Below are 18,946 nucleotides of genomic sequence, written 5' to 3'. Positions count from 1 at the left end.
TAAACTAAACATGAGCAGGCAGTGTGATGCAGCGGTAAAAAAGGCAAATGCCATTTTGGGCTGTATCAACAGGGGCATCACATCAAAATCACAAGATGTCATAGTCCCATTGTATACGGCACTGGTCAGACCGCACCTGGAGTACTGTGTGCAGTTCTGGAGGCCTCACTTCAAGAAGGACGTAGATAAAATTGAAAGGGTACAGAGGAGAGCGATGAAGATGATCTGGGGCCAAGGGACCAAGCCCTATGAAGATAGGTTGAGGGACTTGGGAATGTTCATCCTGGAGAAAAGGAGGCTGAGAGGGGACATGATAGCCCTCTTTAAGTATTTGAAAGGTTGTCACTTGGAGGAGGGCAGGATGCTGTTTCCGTTGGCTGCAGAGGAGAGGACACGCAGTAATGGGTTTAAACTACAAGTACAACGATATGGGCTAGATATTAGGAAAAAAGTTTTCACAGTCAGAGTAGTTCAGCAGTAGAATAGGCTGCCTAAGGAGGTGGTGAGTTCCCCCTCACTTGCAGTCTTCAAGCAAAGGTTGGATACACACTTTTCTTGGATGCTTTAGGATGCTTAGGGCTGATCCTGCATAGAGCAGGGGGTTGGACTAGATGGCCTGCATGGCCCCTTCCAACTCTATGGTTCTATGATTCTATGCTTCTAATATCTGCTTTTACTATCCATTAAAGTATATACATGTTCCTTATGGCATGCATATGAAACTGTCATAATTCCAGCTTTCATAATTCCCCATGGAATTACTTTAAAAAAATCCAATTTCGATTCTGATCTATACATTTATATGTGGATAGCAAATTTCCATTTTTATTAATACTTCACTCTCACATCAGGTCAAACAAGCAAAACAAGGTAATGGCAGCACCAACAAAAACATACATCAAATTTCTTTGAAAATCATGAGGCATTAAATCAAAATCTAAGTAACATGAGTTTGCAGAATTAGTTGACTGCGGCCATAAGTATATGCTAGGGTTACACATCAATTAAAATTAATTTATAATTGCATATCTGGGGTTTGGGGGGCTTCCAAGATAATTTATTTTGTGGTAGGGGACTACTGTTTCAGAACCCAAATCTGTGTTGTTTTGGAAACAGAGAAACCATATTTTCAAAGGGGAAGGGACATGAAGGTTACCTTATGGTCTCCCCCCCCCCAAAGTAAAAGTACCTTCCTTTGCACATCCCTCTGCCTTATATTCTCTTCTATAAGGTATGCTGCTATATGTGTGTACGAAAACAAATGCCAAGAATGCCAATTGAGATCAATGGGAGAGGTCTAAAGGCCCAATGGACAAAATGGGAGCCATGAATACCAACTGACTTGCATATACTCCAAGGAAATATAATAAAGGTCTGAGTCCAGTGGCACCTTTAAGATGAACAAAGTATAATTCTGGGTTTAAGCTTTCATGTGTATGCACACTTCATCAGATGTGCAGGCACAAGAAAGCTTAGAAGTAAAACTTTGCTGGTCTTAAATGTGCTGCTGGCCTCAAACTTTGTTCTGTTGCTTCAGACCAACATGGAATCTCTATCTCCATTGAAATCTGTTGTAGCACACAAAACTTGCAATGAAAATGTGAAAAGGGTTTAAAGAAACCTGCCCTGGACTTGGAATGGCAGCCTCCAGCATGAAATGATGGTCACTGGGACTGGAACCGGTGCTTTGCAGGCTCTCATTGCAGTCCCAGTTTATATGGTCTTGGGGACCAATATTCCAGGTCCTAGGCATAGATCCCATTCCACTCTAGGGGCTTTCATTGTGGGCCTGGGGCAGGGAGAAAGCATGATGTACTGGTTAACAGTGGCAGCCTCTAATCTGCTGAGCCAGATTTGATTTCCCAGCCTGCCACATGCAGACAGCTGGGTGACCTTGGGCTAGTCTTAGTTCTGTCAGAGCAGCTCTCTCAGCCCCACCTACTTCACAGGGTATCTGTTGTAGAGAAAAGAAGAGAGAGCAATTGTAATCTGCTTTGAGGGTAGTAAAAAGCGAGGTATAAAAACCAATGCTACTTCTTCATATTCATTGCAACTTTTATATACTGTAATGTATTCCAACGGAGCCCATGCAAGTCAATTGGCATTCATGACTCCCATTATATCAAATGGGCCTTCAGGCAGCAATGCTCTCTCATTCTTCCCAAAAGACATTCTTATAATTTATTTTAGTATATCCCTTCCTTCACAGAACTCCCTCCTTCCCCATCCATCTAGTCTTTGAGGGCTTTTAATGGAAGCTTGAATACCTGATTTCCAACCAAATTACACCAAAATTGCAGCAGTGTGGATGTTGCAGTTCCTTTACAGCAACAATTCTCAACTGGCATAACACCACGACCCAAACTGAGGTGGCAGCGGGGGTAATGCACACACGCGCAGGGGTGGCGTATGCATGCTGGTGAGCTCGCAAGCGCACAACAATCTGGAAGGGGCGTTGAGGCGGACCGTGTCATGGCTCTGCCGCCACTGGCTACCGCCGGTCGCCGTCACTACACACTGCCACCCGCCACCTGCTGCCACCCGCTGCCACCAACTTCTCCTGGTGACCCCATGGAAGGGGCCAGGTGAGCCCATTTGCGGTCGGGACCCCAAGGATGAGAACCACTGCTTTACAGAATTCCCAAGTGTGGATCAAATTGGACCAAGAAAACTACAGGTCCCTGACAAGCCATCTCCATCCCCTAAAAAAGCAGCATGTGAGGGAGAACAGCAACCCTGTGGCATGCCTTCAGTATTCTGTGCTCCTCCTTGCAAGAATCTGATTTGAAAGGAGAAATAGCATTGCCTATAAAATCAGTGACATGATGAAAAAGTGGATGCTGCTTTTCTGGCTCACACGAAAACTCTCCCCACTTCTGAAATATGGACTGTTTCGAAGAGGGAAGTTTTCTTACAGCAGCAAACCTGATTTTCTATTACTTCTCAAGGAAATCAAGATACCAACCTGAACCAGCCATTCATTTCATTTATATCTTTACTAGATATTAATCCCGCTGTACAAAAAATACAGCGGGTGCTAGAGGGGTGGGTGGATGGATGGATGATGGATAGAAGGAAGGAAGGAAGAAAGGCAGGAAGACAAAAAGAGAGCAAGCGAGAGGGAGAGAAAGAGGCAGAGACAGAGAGACAGATAGGAGAGAGAGAAATTGAGGGAGGGAGGGAGGGAGGCAGGCAGGAAGGAAGGTGCCATGAAAGGGGAAGGGGCAGGATTGGAAGGAAGGGGAGAAAGGGTTCGCTGGGCAGGTGGGGGGGGGCGAGTCACAAGGGGGAAGAGTTTGAGGTCGAGAAGGGTGGGTGCCTGGGTGTTTGGGGGTGGGGAAGCGGCGGCGGCAGAGCACGGGATTGAGTAGCGAGAGGGGGGAAGAGTTGGGGGTTGAGAAGGGTGGGTGTCTACCTGCCTTGTTGGCGGGCAGCTGCGTAATGGCAGCTGTCGGCTGAAGGCGGCGCAGCTTGGGGGGTGGGCGGGTTGGGAGGCATTTCAAGCGGTCGGCCCAATCGGCTGGTGCTTTGCGCTAGCCGATTGTGCCCTCCACTTGTCAGTCCGGGGGGAAGGGACCAACCGGGGGAAAGGGGCCCTCCCCCACTAATGCTTTTATTTATACCGCTCCCGCGGAGCAGTGTAAAGATAAATTAATTTATATACCACTCCTCTTGGACTTGCCCTCTCAGGGTAGTTAACAGCAAAGTCGGAACCATCTGAACACCGCCCGTGGCGCCACGGGCGCCACGGACTAAATAAAAGAGTAAGGCGTTCTGGGGCGGGATGTGTCCGGGATGAGGAAGGGTCCGGATTGGACCCTTCCTCATGACAGACAATCGGAGGGAACAATCGGCAGGCGCGAAGCGCCTGCCGATTGCTCCCTCTGATTCCCAGCCCCAGCAACTGCGAGCCGCGCGCAGCGCGGCTCGCAGTTGCTCCTGGCCTGACGCCCGAGGGAACCCACGCAGGCCGCAGCCCCCGCGCACCACCCCCTCGCCCCCAACTTACAATGGTCTCCGCCGTCCTCGCAGCCGCTCCCGGTTCCAGGAAGAAACAGTCCACCAGCGGCCCTGCCAGCAAGCGGCCCGATGTGCGGGCGCGGCTCGCGGGCGCGGCCCGGGCGCGGCTCGCGGGCGCGGCCCGGGCGCGGCTCGCGGGCGCGGCCCGGGCGCGGCTCGCGGGTGCGGCCCGGGCGCGGCTCGCGGGCGCGCCTCGCGGGCGCGGCTCGCGGGCGCGGCCCGGGCGCGGCTCGCGGGCGCGGCCCGGGCGCGGCTCGCGGGCGCGGCCCGGGCGCGGCTCGCGGGCGCGGCCCGGGCGCGGCTCGCGGGCGCGGCCCGGGCGCGGCCCGTGCCGGTCCCCAGCCTCAGAAAGGTTGGGGACCACTACTTAGGCAGAGAGCCGCCGCCCGACAAGGTCAGTTTCTAGCGCCCGCTGTATTCGGCATACAGCGGGCTTAATTACTAGTATCTTTATACAGCTGTAGCTGTATAAATATAAAAGGCTAAGGCCTAAGTGGGCAGAGAATGGCTGGGGCCCTCACCAGGATAGACCAGAGTTCCAGCCAGTTGGAAACCAAGGTTCCGACTGGGCCAAAGTTCTGACAGGGCCCACCTACCCAGCCCAGCCAGGGGCCATTTGGAGACATCGCTGAAAATCTGCTCCTGTCCACCACAGGGAGAGGAGGTCAATAGGGCTGCGAAGGGGGATAAGAACAGAGGCTTGGACAGGCTGTGCCAGCCCTTTTCGCCCCAAGGCTGTCTTAACTGTCATGTCCAACTGTAAATTGCCTCAGAATCCTGACAGAGCTGGCAGGAGGCTGCAGAGTGCTCCCCCTCCCCCTCCCCCTCCCTCCCTTCAGGCCTGCTGCGAAGGAGCCTCTGACAGGCCCTGACTGAGGGGAGGAAGGTGTTTCCAAGAGCAACGCAGGGGAGTCTGAGGGCGTTCCTTTTGAGGGGGGGGGAATTTTCCCCTTCTGCCAAACAGTTGGCTGACAGGGAGGCCACAGAAAAGCCCCTTCTCACTTAAAATGCTGCTCTGGCTGGGGGTTAGACACAGCCAAGCCATGTATATTTCTTCTTTGCAACGCTCTGCAGATTTGAGGCCTACTGCATAGCGTTATTCTGCAGACGAAACTGGATGCTGTTTAGGAGGTTCTTTTGTCTACTGTTTCATCTGCACAACAACTCTGTGCAGTGGGCCTCAAGTCTTTCGATTCAACAACAACCTGTGTGGGAGGCCTTAAATGTTTCTTCTCTACCACAACCCTGTCCAAAGTAGCCCTTTCTGCCTGGGGAGCTGATCTTTATACTCTGCAGACTCTCACAATTAGAAAGATGAGAAGGTGGTGGGTGATTGGGGGGGAAGGGGAAGAGAGGCCCGATTAGTTGTTTTTGAGAGTTTCCTGACTGATGTCAACCAAAGGCCCAGTGGAAGAACTCAAGCTTGCAGGTCTTGTGGAACTTACTAAGGGGAACTTAGTAAGGGGAGTTCATTCTACCAGGTGGGGCCTATGGCCAAGAAAGCCTTGGCCCTGGACGAGGCCAGATGTACTTCTTTTGGGCCAGGGCTCCTCAGTGGTTGGTGTAGAGCAGGGGTAGTCAAACTGCAGCCCTCCAGATGTCCATGGACTACAATTCCCAGGAGCCCCTGGGGGCTCCTGGGAATTGTAGTCCATGGACATCTGGAAGGCCGCAGTTTGACTACCCCTGGTGTAGACAGAGGAGAGCTCTCTGGGAAATGTATTCATGTATATTTTTGCTCAACAGTTTTGTTATGCACGCTCTAGTACATACCCACACTCACTGAAAAAGAATCAGACAGAAAAGTAAGAGAATACACAGACATGAAACTAAAGGCTATACGATCAGTTACAACTTTTCAGAAGTGAAGGATATGTGAAGAAAGTAAGTAATTTTTGTAAGGCATATAATGGGATACAAGGAAGGATGCTGAATGTGTATGTGGGCTGAGGGGCATTGAGAGGCATAATAGGAATACCTTCTGCTCTTTGTGGTGGATTGCAATCAACAGTACTATGCCATGTGGTTTTTTTCATTCTAAAGCCATTTATTTCAGTAAGGTTATACTACAGAATATCTGCACAGTATTGCACTATCAATCTCTTTTGCTTTTTACTATAGTATTCACACAGTTCAGGAAATCCAGCAGCATTAGTCTAGCAGTGAATTCTGGATATTGAAACAAGTAGACATCTCAGTGTGTGCCTTTGACATAAGCCACTTTGAGAGAACTGGAGTCTGGAGTGAACTCTGTTCTTTTCAAGTGCTACTTCAAAACCCACAAGGAAATCACTTGAATGGTTGCAAAGTAGCTGTTAGATCTCAGAGGGAACCACTGATAAGGCAGATATAGTAACAACAGGTTTATGACTATGACAACAAATCCACTGTAAGTTAACAAGCATATTGAGAAGAGAGGGTGATTAAAATGTAGCATTCACTGACAGAGGATGTAGTGATGGCCAGGTTTAAAAGGGGATTACAGAGATTTGTGGAAGATAATCAATGGCTACTAGCCAGGGTGACTAAGGGGAACCTCTACATGCAGAAGCACTAAACCTTTGAATCCCAAAGTCAGGAGACAACATCAGTTAAAGTCTCAGCCTCTACACTGCTCTTGACCCTCCAGAAGAACAGTTGCCAACTGTGTCAGACAGGATGCTGGACTAAATGGGCCACTGATCTGATCCAGAAGGCCATAGTGGTATAGTCCAAGATGGTGCAGGGGGGAAATACCATGTAAAATGTTAAATTGGAATGAAGCTTCCAAGAATCTAGTGCACCTGGAAAATGCCATTTGAAGCAAACACAATGTGTACACTCCACTTAGAATATAACTGGATGATTTAAGCCATAAAAAGACCAATATGCTATTGATTAATTCTATAAACAGCTTCTATTTATCCACCTACCTAAATGTTTGTGTAATGACTAATCTGGTACACATGGTAATTGTAAACTCTTTGGAAATATGAGGGACGCATGTCAAGCTTTCATTCAATTGACAGTGAAATCAGAGCCTCCTCAAAGGGCAGAATAAAACAGGAATACAATGACACACCTTAAAGACTAAAAGGTCCAGCACAAGCTTTCATGCGTCAGAGATTACTTCATCAGAAACACAGGGCAAAGGGCAGAATGCTAAAAGATAATTCTACTTTTTTCAACATTAACCAGAAAGGGGGGCAAATTGATATATTTATATTGTTACAAAACTACTTCACAGATTACATTTGTAAGATACGAGGGGCCATTTGCCAATTCTGTCTGTAAAATCGTTATAAAACACAATATGGATTGGTTAAATATGTGTCTACAGCTATAGCTACTACCTGTGCTAAACAAGCGCTACCTTCAATAAATCTGACAGGGAGTTTAACTACAGGAGAGGTCAGCTTCTTTCATCACCTAAACCATTCTTCCCTTTTTGAACCTGGGGGGGGGAATAGAAAAGTAGGTGGGGGAAGGCTTCCTCCAATGAAAGCACTCTGGTAGGTTGATCTGCCAACATAAACATTTTGGAGTAGATAAATCTGGTTTGCAACGTCATTTCACAGATTATATTACAAATCATTAATTAGGCTTCCCTGTTTGTTATTAGGAAGTTACTCTAAAGTGTGGCTAAATAAAAAGGTATGCCACTGGTATCATATTACCTAGTTTTTGCTAACATTTTAGCAGCTCTGATGAAGTGAACACACCTTTCAAATAATTTAAGGGAGTATTTAAAAGCAGACTTTCATTACAAAACTTTTTAAAACTATTTGTAAAAAGAGCTCATAGAGGTATGAAAAGTGCCCTGAAAATATCTGCTGTTTTTTAAGCCACCTGTGTTTAAGTCAAAGGCAATGAAAAGACAGCAAATTATTATGAATCTTGTTCTGAACAAGAGAAATCCATTTGGTCACCATGAAAGACAACCTCTAAAACTTCCTTCACGTTAAGTCAGGAATACAACCAAACCAGCTGCTAGGTAATGTTTAAACTTGAAGATTTTGGACTGACATAACTACATAAATCATTTTAATACAGCCACAATCTTCTTGCATTTTATTTGTGTTTTTTGCTTTAGATAACGATCACACATCTCATAGATCTTCAAAGCATTTTTCTCTGGAAGAAATTTTTACTCAAAGGTCAACTTCTCCTAATATAGCATAGATACATCAAAGAGTTTTATGTTGTTTTTCGACTAATCCTTTAGGCTGTGTAGAATGATTACCTCTGAAATTTCTCCAGATATAAAGTGCTCAAGATCAGGTTGCCAAGACAATATTTGTTGCCAAATGGACCAGCATTCATGTACTGGTAAACTCTTGGCTGGACTGCTGTAATACACTTAAGTAAAGCTCCTAAGATCTTTATTTAGAGCAGAATAAGTCAGCATAAATGCAGAAAGATTCCCAAAGATTTCCAAATTTTCTCCTCTACTAAAGCAGCCCATAAGGTAACCTGGCTGGTTAATCAAAATCACAGATATCACAAAGGAAATTACATTTTCTTTTTACAAGATGATAAGCTATGTCTGAACTACTAATCAGGGTTGGAATCTACACTACCATGAACAGAGCTCCAAAACAACTTCAAAAAGTCACTCATGCAAGCTGGGAAACATTAGGGAACAATATTAGACCAATGGGGTGGGATGGAGGCTGCAGCCAAAATAGGGAATATCAGCAGAAATCTTCTCCCTCCATATGAACTCTTCCATGATTTGAATAACGGAAATATTTCTACAATTGCCCTCTCTGGCACTAGTCTACCCTTTCCCACATGGGCACCCAAGTCTGGAACAGTTTTCTGGATGATGGGGAGGCAAAACTGGGGCACAGAAGACAGGAAAAATCAGCTCCATAAATTCATTCCTTTTGCATCAGTATAGGATTCAATCTAATTGTATACCTATTTTATACTCTCTCTCTCTCTCTCTCTCTCTCTCTCTCTCTCTCTCTCTGTATGTGTGTGTGTGTGTGTGTATACACACACACACATACAGAGATACACACACACACAAAAATAAAATAAAGAGAAAAAATAAGATCTGTAGCAATCCTATGCTGGATGCCCCATACCTGTATTTCATACACTATAAGCTTTTCTATTAATGTAGTATGTAAGAATGGTACACATTTGTAAAGAGTACAAGCAATACCTATTAAAACAAATATGTTTTAATTGCATGTGCTGTGTTGTCAAATTTGTTACAGCTGCAGAAGGCAGACATATCTGCCTTCAAAAATCAGAAACCAGACAGATGCAGGCACTAACAATTTACAAAAGAACTTACAATGATTGTAGTCCACTTAGTCCCCTGATAGCTTCATTAGGAACAGTTTTCAGCTGGTTGTTCTGCAGAGTGCTGTAAAGGAACATCAACAGTATAAACAGAGTTGGAAGACTCTCTTGGTCGCAAACACATACTACTATACACACCCTATTTCCTTCTGCATACTGCAATTCTAAATGAAATGACTGCAATTCAAAAACCATTTAAACAATTTAAATATTGTTAAATACAAAATTCAATTTAAACCACTTAAACAAACAACAATTGGTGGGCCTAAAAGTATTGTTTCAGGTATGCTAGACAAAACACAAAAATCATCTAATGCTAGCAAAGGACAAAGATATAAGGAGACAGATGAATATCTCTGAGGAGGAAGTTTCAAAGTTTTGTTACCACAATGAAAAAGGCCCTTTCTCAGGTCACCACCTGGGCAACTGAAGTAGAGCCTCCGAGGATAACTGGAGTGAGTGGGTAGGCTCATATGAGAGAAGGAAGTCCTTTATGTTGGTCCCAGCTCATATAGGGCTTTAAAGATCTATGCGAACATGATAAGGTAAAGGTAAAGGTATCCCCTGTGCAAGCACCGAGTCATGTCTGACCCTTGGGGTGACGCCCTCCAGCGTTTTCATGGCAGACTCAATACGGGGTGGTTTGCCAGTGCCTTCCCCAGTCATTACTGCGAACATGATAAATAGAGCCTAAAACTAAACTGGAAAACAGTAGAAGTAAAATAAGACTGGAGTGCTATGGCTCCTTTGACCAAATCCAGTCAACACTCTGGCGTCAACATTCTGTACCAATAGTAGCTTCCAGATAGTTTTCGAGGGCAGATTCACATAAAGCACACTGTAATAATTTAATTTAGATGTTATCACTATGGCGGTAAGATCTTTTCTGTCTAGGAAGGGCTACAGCAGGATCACCAACCATAGCTGCTGAAAGGCAGCCTGGCCACCGCTGCCCTGTGTATCTATTTATCCAGCAGGAGGCCCAGGGTCCAGGAGCATTCTCCAGCTACAAACCTATTCCTTTAAGGAGATTACAATTGCATCCAAACAGGGGATAACCTGGGTCAGACCTCCCCCCCCCCCCACCACCACCACCAGTAGCACCTATACTTTGTCAGGATTAAGTTTCAGCTTGTTAGGAATCAGTCATTCCAAATCTGCCTCCAGGCTCCTGTTCACAATTTCCACAGTCTCCCAGGGATCTGCTGGCAGTGCAAGGTAGAACTGGGTGTCATCTGCATACTGCTGGCAGATCAGCCCAGATCTCCAGGTGACTCCTTCCAGCAATTTTACATAGATGTTACATAGATATAATATCTTCCTCTCTCTACTTACCCCATTCCAAGAACCTAACACAAAGATGTGTCAGGATTTTTAAGTGGGAAGAAGTGCACTCTAATGTCTACAGAGTAATACACTGATCCAAAGGCTCTAATGTCCAATCCAGAATTTGAGACATGTATGGAAAACCCCTTGGCTTAATAGATACCTGCCATTGAGAAAGAACCATGCTGAGTCTACTCTGTACAACCTCTTTGTGAACAGTTAACTGCTGCAGTAAGAGCCTGGTCAGTTTTAGTTTGTCTTCAGATATGAAGGTGGTCAGAGCCTGAGTGTCCCTGCAGTGTTGACAAAGTTACAGGGGCCCGGCTCTGTTTAATCCTGGTGGCCAGCAGGCCCACCACACACATTCCTGTCAGCCCTAGGGCATGAGGGGGGGGGGAGGAGAATCACACAGGCTATTATGCATTAATTTTCTTGTACACTGAGCAGTTTTCATTTTCTTCCAGTTCAAATTGACAGTGCTTTATGTACAGCCTTTGTATCAAACACCTGAATTTCAATTAAATGCAGCAATAAGCATTTTAACGTAACTGTAGAGATATTCTACCTTTCCTCTGTTAATTACTTTTAAAAAACAGTTTTAATGAAGTTTTTCATCTTACTAAGGACAGTCCAGAAATTCAGAACCCTCACCACTGTAAGCTGTATGTACTTACAGTGTGAGTGAATATGCTGACTGAGCAGGAAAGGGCAGAACTATCCAGTGAAGCTCTGAAATCTGATTACTTACAGAACTTTGAGTTCCTTCAACCCAGACAAGGCCTTCGGATGAATAAATGCAAGGTCGTTGCCAGCCAGCCGTCTGGAAAAGATTGTAAAAACAACAATAATAATGGACTGCAAAAATAAAGCACATTTCCAATTGTTTAACAGATTAAATCATCAGTACATCCAAATGTTGAAGTAACTGACACACTCCAAATGAGATTATGCAGCATTTATGCTTTACATGTATTAGTACTCGTTCAAGTTGCATGTATTTAAGAATCCATAATGAATGGAGTTATCAGTCTACGTTTGCGAGCAATACTCAAACCGCAAATATCAAACCTCATTCACGTTATGAGTTGTAACTGATGTAATTGACACTACACATGCAGTTTGCAATTCATGATGTTCACAACCTTTATTGGGGTGAGGGAAGAAATGATAGGTTGTAGCATAAAGCTCTGACTTCCTATCTAGTCTTGCATGAAGGCAGAACACACTGTGCCTATAAAAAGGCCACCTTTAAATACATCACCGTGTCCCCAGGACCGTTTACGCACTGGAGGTTTCATGCTGGGCTGCAGGCTGGAGTTTTAGTTGTGGCAGGTTGGCCCACCTCTTCCTGCACCTACATGGAGGAGCATTTTACCTGGTGCACCTCATCTGCCCCGATTTGTACTCCTGCACGGGAGTTGGGGCAGTGAAGTCCCCAGTGCATAAAGGGTCCAGGAGATGCTTCTCTCTGCCATTCCAAATACTTCAACTTCTGGGAGATTTCTTAACTTGTTTTGCCACATAATTCCATTGTCACCCTTTTCCAATATATTTGGAAAATTGTTCTTGCTACAGTGTTCTTCCTATATATGTGAACATTATGCAGTTGATCTCAATTATTTTCACATTCAGAACTACAACTGCGTAAGAGCTATTGATTTAAATAAGACTGTATGTACCTAAATTTGAACTGCAAGCAAACTGTCTGATGGATAGAAAGGTGTTTTCCAAACCAGAAAGGCAAACTGTCCCTGCACAGCCTGATACCTGAACAGAAACAGCTTTGAAAGAGCTACCATTCATGTTTTCCGTGTACTCTGCTCAAACACTTCTTTACTGCAAGTCATTGTTATACGGTTCAACTCCAGTCAACTACTAATACTTTTGACACTTGATGTTTTTATTAAGCAAGAGATAAGGAAATGGTGAACACCTGGTAATCTGTGACTGCCAACAAGAAGAGATCATTTTCAGCCATATTATTTGCTTCCTTGTTTGGTTTCATACCTTGGTTAGGATGTGAAAATGGATTACAGAATGCATCAGAAAATGATACAGTGGAAATGTTTATACAGAATAAGTACTCTGCTTTAAAACTGAAAAAAGTAACTGTTCCAGTGCCATATGTTACTGCTGTAGAGGCACAGAAAGTAATACTATAAGAGGACATGGAAGCCCAGACTTCCAAATACAACCCCAAAATTAGTTACCCTAAACTAAATAAGAGTTCACGGTGTTAAGCTAGGGCTAACTTTATTTAAAGATGATCAGCAACATGACATATTGACATATTCTTCCCACAAATCATTGCAAAATATCTTAAATCTTGGGTAGTCTTCAATGCTCATTGCCTCTTGTAGTCTTCTACACGCAAGCAAACCAACCAAGGCTTTGCTTTTTATTGTCTACGTATCATAAGACATGCCAAGACAGACCCACATCACTATTCATCCATGCCAGTTGAAACCGGGGCTAAATGAAGAGAGCTCCCCCCTCCCATCAAATTCCTCAAGCCAGTCAGCTCCAAAAAATTGCTTTGGAAAACATCCCTGACATATAGGAGATCTAATAATGCTTGTCAATTTACTCTACAGTTTAAACAAAATGGTATTATACCTGCTAAAACCAACTATATATCCAGTCTGATATATTGGGACTTGGCAGCTTGCTGTCAGGGTAGATGGGGTCTAGCTGCAGCTCCTTCATCTGGTGAGGATTAGCTCCCAATGCAGGCTCTCTGGATGAGGGCTGCCCCCCCCCCCCGGCTTATGGCTATTTCAGCAGAGTCCTGAGGCAAGGCTCTCTATGGGGTCAAGGCGTGCTTTACCCTGCCTGTCTCCTGTTTCAGTTCGCCATAGCAAAACTCTGTTCCTGAGATTCTTCACTCTTCAACCACTGGCTTGCCTGATGTTTCCGATCTGGCTCTTCGATCTCCAGTTTGTCTGATGCAACTCGGATGCCTCATTTTACTTTAGTGTTGGGGATTAATTGGTTGGAGTGACACAATCCCCAGGTTAATTGGGAGAAGCAGGAGGTCTGCTTTACTTGGGAGTGCCATCACAGTGCCCATGTGCAGGATCTCGTGGACTGGGAAGGATACGGGGGGGGGGGGCTGGAGGACCCGTCTTGGGAACCAGCTGCTGGTTAACAACTTCCACCACCAGTACCCTGACAAGCCAGGACTTGACCCTACAAAGGGCGGCCCTGGGGAAGATAGGGTCACGCCCACTCCAGCTGCACCTTCAGAGTTGGCACCACAGGGCGCCCGTCCAGAATAGGTACCCAACCCGCTTCCGGAAGAGGCGCCATCGGAAGAGGTACCTTTAGACCAGCCTGATGACGAGCAGCCTGGGCTCAGCCAGGTGGATACCCAGCCCCACTATATCAAACCATTAGCCAAGGGAGCTACGAGGCAGGAGGACTCACCAGAGAAGTAGCTTTGGAGACTGATGGTAAAGGCCCCAGAAAACCCTGAACAGCAGTGTTGAAGAAGGCAATCTACCTGACAGCTGTCAGAAGACCAGCATGCTTGACAGCTTGCTGTGAGGGTAAATGGGGGGCCAGCTGCAGCTCCTTCCTCTGACAAGGATTAGCTCCAGCTGCAGGCTCTCTGGCTGAGGGCTGTCCTACCCAGCTTCTGGCTATTTCAGCAGAGCCTACCAGAATATGTGTTCCACATAAAAAAATCATTGAAAATGTCAGGAGTTAATAGCAAAGGAGCTGGCATCAGAGGATCAGGGAGGACAAATAGGATTTCTGACTAAGTAGAACTGTGCAACAGAGCTGCTTAAATCAGACTGAAAATAGTACATTTGTAACATGTTGTTAGTTGCAAAGTCGTGTTCGACCCATCGCGACCGCATAGACAATGATCCTCCAGGCCTTCCAGTCCTCTACCATTCCCCGGAGTCCATTTAAATTTGTACCGACTGCTTCAGTGACTCCAAACAGCCACCTCATTCTCTGTCATCCCCTTCTTCTTTTGCCCTCAATCGCTCCCAGCTTTATGCTCTTCTCCAGGGAGTCCTTCCTTCTCATGAGGCAGCCAAAGTATTTCAGTTTCATCTTCAGGATCTGGTCTTCTAAGGAGCAGTTAGGGCTGATCTCCTCTAGGTCCAACTTTCTCAGCCATACATTGCAACTGGGAAGACCATAACCTTGACTGGTCGCACTTTAGTTGGCAGGGTGATGTCTCTGCTTTTTAGGATGCTGTCTAGATTTGCCATAGCTTTCCTCCCCTGGAGCAAGCGTCTTTTAATTTCATTGCTGCAGTCCCCATCTGCAGTGGTCTTGGAGCCCAGGAAAATAAAATCTGTCACTACCTCAATTTCTTCCCCATCTATTTGCCAGAGACTGAGAGGGCCGGATGCCATGATCTTCGTTTTCTTGATGTTGAGTTTCAAGCCAACTTTTGCACTATCCTCTTTTACCCGCATCAATAGGCTCTTTAGTTCCTCTTCGCTGTCTGCCATTAGAGTGGCATCATCTACATATCTGAGGTTGTGATATTTCTCCCTGCAATCTTAATCCCAATTTGTGACTCATCAAACCTCGCCTTTCTCATGATCAGTCGCATACAAGTTAAATAGGCAAAGCGACAGTATACAGCCTTGCCGAACTCCTTTCTAAATTTTGAACTAATCAGTGATTCCATGCCCGGTTCTCACTGTTGCTTCTTAATTTGCATATAGGTTTCTCAAGAGACAAATAAGATGCTCTGGTATTCCCATCTCTTTAAGAACTTGCCACAATTTGTTGTGCTCCACACAATCAAAGGCTTTAGCATAGTCAATGAAGCAGAAATAGATGTTTTTCTGGAACTCCCTAGCTTTCTCCATGATCCAGCGTATGTTGGAAAATTTGATCTCTAGTTCCTCTGCCTCTTCGAAATCCTGCCTGTACTTCTGGAAGTTCTCGGTCCACATATTGCTAGAGCCTAGCTTGTAGGATTTTGAGCATAACTTTGCTAGCATGAGAAATGAGTGCAATGGTGTGGTAGCTTGAACATTCATTGGCATTGCCCTTCTTTGGGATTGGAATGTAAACTGACCTTTTCCAGTCCTGGGGCCACTGTTGAGTTTTCCAAATTTGCTGGCATATTGAGTGTAGGACTTTTACTGCATCGTCTTTTAAGATTTTGAATAGTTCAACTGGAATGCTGTCACCTCCACTAGCTTGATTGTTGTTCAGACTTCCCAAGGCCCATTTGACTTCATATTCCAGATGTCTGGCTCCAGGTCAGTGACTACCCCATCATGGTTATCAGGGATATTAAGCTCATATAGTTCTTCTGTATAATTCTGCCACCTTTTTAAAATCTCTTCTGCTCTTTTAGGTCCCTACCATTTTGGTCCTTTGTATCTGAAGGATCCCAATTGTAGGAATGGTTCCTCAGATCAAAAATTCAGTAGACATGAAATGCTGCAACTTACATCTTATTTTCCTCAGTGTTTTATTCATATCATAAATTTAAGTTTTATTGTTTTGATTAACCCAGTGGGCTGCGTGTCTAAGCAAAAGAAACACAACACACAATTTATTATATCACTCTGTTTCCCTCTCTATGTATATGATATAAATAAATGGTGGCAGGAGTGATAGGAATTGTCCATGTACCTTTTAACTGCCAAAACAACCATGGGGAGTCTGTTCAAGCACTTGAAAAGCACCGATTGTCTGGTAAGAAACTGGATTAAAGCACATAAGCAAGGTAGATGAGAATTTTGCACAAGGGGAAAGGGACTCAGTGATCAAATATAATAAAATTGTTTGTGAATTCAGATTCTAGCAACATATTCAAGGGGGAGCATTCTTTTTAATTAAGAAAGGCAGGGATCGAGTCACACATACATCAGTAGCCTTGAACCTATAGGAAAGAGCAAGATATAGACCATTTATGCACTGGAGGTTTCATGCTGTGCTGCAGGCTGGAGTTATAGTCGTGGCAGGTTGCCCCACCTCTTCCTACACCTACATGGGGGATCATTGGGCCTTGTGCACCTCATCCGCCTCTCTCTCTCTCTCTCTCTCTCTCTCTCTCTCTCTCTCTCTCATGTATACACACACAAAATCTGGGTTGTTTTTGTAACTACCATTCTAAATATTATGCAAGTAAACCTTTTTACATGATTCAGCAAAATGGACCATGTTTTGAACTTGGGTTTATCAGAAAATATTATAGTTTAAACAAACTTCTAGAACACTTTAAGGCTGATTTGTTTTTGAAATAAGCTGAGCAGAACAGTTCCAGGCAATATCACTAAACATACCTAAGTGTGTGAGAGAAACAGGAAACTACTATGTAAAAGAAAAGACTTGTGTGACTTTAGACAAGGAATATAGAACCTACCTCAAGCCACTACTATTTATTCAATTCAGTTCATTGCAACCAACTAACATAAAAACAGCAATCCATAACATTTCTGTTTTGCTCCAATCTGGCAGTGTCCCAGGAAACAGGATACAACTGGCCAAATGTACAAAGGTTTTTCTAGTCAGTTTCCCAAACATATAATCTTTTTAACAGTTGGCTCTGAAAGGAAGTCTCCCCAGTAGGAAAATACCCTAACAGCATTCTAAGCATAACCATGTGGGTTGGTCCTCTGTTGGGGTTTTGGGAGGAGTGGTATATTGTCTCTGGGAGATCTGTAGGGTCAGACCTGAAGAAGAAACAAAGGCCTGAGAGAAAAAGGAGTTTGGGGAGGGGGAGAGGGCTTTCTGAGGAAAATGTTTGCTTGTTGTTGTTTGTTTGCCGCCCTCCCCTGAGGCTCAGGGCAGTTAACATAGAACTTAGAGAACAGGGAACAGTACAGGTAACCTAATAGTTGTTAACGGTAACAATACAGTGATGACAATAGAATGGAATACGGGAACAGTAGAACAATGGTGAGAACAGTAATTTAACTACAGTGTACTGACAGCCCCGTGGATTGGACAAATCGGCGATGGTTTTCATGGGTGGAAGACTCAGGGGCAAATGGAAGGTGATTTGTTCAGACTGACCTCAACCAAATGCCTGGCGGAGGAGGTCCCTTTTGCAGGCCCTGCAGAATTGTTCAAATGTCCCCCTAATCCCTTATGGTCCTGGCTGTCTATTATGGTGATCTTTGGAGGCCCTGCTTCAGATGCGCCTGCCTTGTAAGATTATAAACTCTCCCCAGGGAGATTCATTTATTCCTATTTTCCCCTCAGAAATCCCTTTCTTCATTATTAGCTATCATTTTAGCAGTCAAACTCAATTTGCCAAGTTAGCTGTTTTCACAGACATAAAGAAAACTGTCTACCTTTCTGTGTAGAGTTCTCAAAGATTATTTTCCCCCTCAATGTGCATAGCCTCTGAGCAATGTTTGTTTCTACCTATTTTGAGCACTCAAGCAATTTAAATTACATGTACTGTGCCTGACAACCACTAAGATACTAGTGTGAAACTACTATGCTAGCCTGTCTCACTTTTTTTTACTGTTGAGAAACCACTGAAACATTTTTCAGGTTTTGAAAAACTTCAGAAGTAACGCAATTGTGCAGAATATGGCTAGGAAGCACCCAGGGCCTCTCTAGGTCCATAATTGGCCATGGGGGGGGGGGCTTAACATGACCATATATTGTCATATCACTAGATAAATATTTAACAACTTAAAAAATATATAACAAATTAACTGACAGAGCTTAAACAGCTCCACAGGGCCTGCAAAAAGGAGCTCTTCCACCAGGCATTTGGCCGAGACCAGACATAATCAACAGCGACCAAAGGGCCCCTGCTCCCCCCCGCCCCCACTCAGAATTCCATCAATAAGCCCTGGACCTGTTTGTACTGCTATATTGTTATACTGTTATATTGTGCTGTTATCTGGTTACAATTATTAGTTATCAGTATAAGGTTATTACATGTTTTTATAGACTATTTTATGTATTGTTCCTTGTTATGATGTAAACCGCCCTGAGCCTCCGGGGAGGGCGGTATATAAGTATGATAAATAAGTAAATAAATAAATAAACTCCCACCATTTGAGAAATCCTTCTAGGTTTTCACAGAACCCTAGTTGAGAAAGCCTGTACTATGCCATCACTGTAACATTTCATTATTAATAACTCAAATTAGCATTGTTCATTTATTTAGAATATTGGTTAAGATACCAATATTCTAAACCACCCAGAGCTGCAAATAAATGGGCGGTATAGAAATTAATTAATTAATTAAATAAATAAATAAGAAAGCCAGAATTAGACGATCAAAGCCATGTTTTCCTCGGTGGTAGAAGTACTAGAAATTTAATTTGTCATCACTTCTTGAAATATACTTTTGTAA

General features: G+C 44.4%; 1 protein-coding gene across 1 annotated transcript in view; it reads right to left on the bottom strand.

Moving 5' to 3' along the window:
- LGR4 (leucine rich repeat containing G protein-coupled receptor 4) overlaps positions 1 to 18,946 on the bottom strand; it is a 119,817-nt gene that overhangs the window by 41,782 nt on the left and 59,089 nt on the right. The window contains exons 3-4 of the mRNA XM_077321980.1: positions 11,390 to 11,461; positions 9,308 to 9,379 (exon numbers count right to left, since the gene is read on the bottom strand). Coding sequence (XP_077178095.1) covers positions 9,308 to 9,379; positions 11,390 to 11,461 — 144 coding nt within the window. The remainder of the gene's footprint in view (positions 1 to 9,307; positions 9,380 to 11,389; positions 11,462 to 18,946) is intronic.

Source organism: Paroedura picta, chromosome 2, assembly GCF_049243985.1.
Source record: "Paroedura picta isolate Pp20150507F chromosome 2, Ppicta_v3.0, whole genome shotgun sequence".
Lineage (NCBI taxonomy): Eukaryota > Metazoa > Chordata > Lepidosauria > Squamata > Gekkonidae > Paroedura > Paroedura picta.
Note: the sequence above shows the minus strand (reverse complement) of the source record. Positions and strands in the feature narration are given on the sequence as shown.